The 502-nt window shown below is 71.7% G+C and overlaps 1 protein-coding gene across 1 annotated transcript in view; it reads left to right on the top strand.

Moving 5' to 3' along the window:
• MNEG_14650 (hypothetical protein) overlaps positions 1 to 375 on the top strand; it is a gene marked incomplete at both ends in the record, with an annotated part of 2,560 nt that extends 2,185 nt beyond the window's left edge. Inside the window, one exon of the mRNA XM_014036878.1 lies at positions 193 to 375. Coding sequence (XP_013892332.1) covers positions 193 to 375 — 183 coding nt within the window. The remainder of the gene's footprint in view (positions 1 to 192) is intronic.
• Positions 376 to 502: the final 127 nt, after the last annotated feature.

Raw genomic sequence — 502 nt, 5'->3', positions numbered from 1 at the left:
CGCCTGTCCAACAGGGGCGCGCGCCGGCGCTCGTGGAGCCAGGGGGGAGGGAACCCTAAAATGACAGCCCGTGGCGGCGCAAGGCGAGTCGCCGGGCGGCCGGCCGGGCCAGGCGCACCCCCGTCGCCGACAAGCCGCGTCCCCGCCGCACCTCACACGCCCCCTGTGCCCTGCCTCCCCCGCCCCCGTCAGTCGGTCCGTTGGGCGGTGGACGCGTCGGGCATCATCGACCTGCGGCGGCTGCGGGACGAGATCATTTTCGCCACCCTGCCGCCGCTGCCAAACATCTACTTTGCGTGGAACCCCAACAACTCGGGGCCGCTGTACTTCCTAGTCTGCCTCACGCTGGGGGTGGTGGTGCCGGCGCTTCGGTGAGCGCGCCGGGGCGCCCGGGACGGCTTACCGGCCGCGACGAGGCTTTATCCCACGAACGGCTGCGAGCCTTGGTGTTTTGTTGCCTGCGAGGGCGCGTTAAAGGGAGGGCGTCGGGGGCGGTTTGGGG

This window comes from Monoraphidium neglectum, assembly GCF_000611645.1.
Source record: "Monoraphidium neglectum strain SAG 48.87 unplaced genomic scaffold scaffold04652, whole genome shotgun sequence".
In the NCBI taxonomy this organism is placed as follows: Eukaryota; Viridiplantae; Chlorophyta; class Chlorophyceae; order Sphaeropleales; family Selenastraceae; genus Monoraphidium; species Monoraphidium neglectum.
The sequence above is the reverse complement of the archived record's forward strand: the minus strand, read 5'-3'. Positions and strand labels throughout refer to the sequence as shown.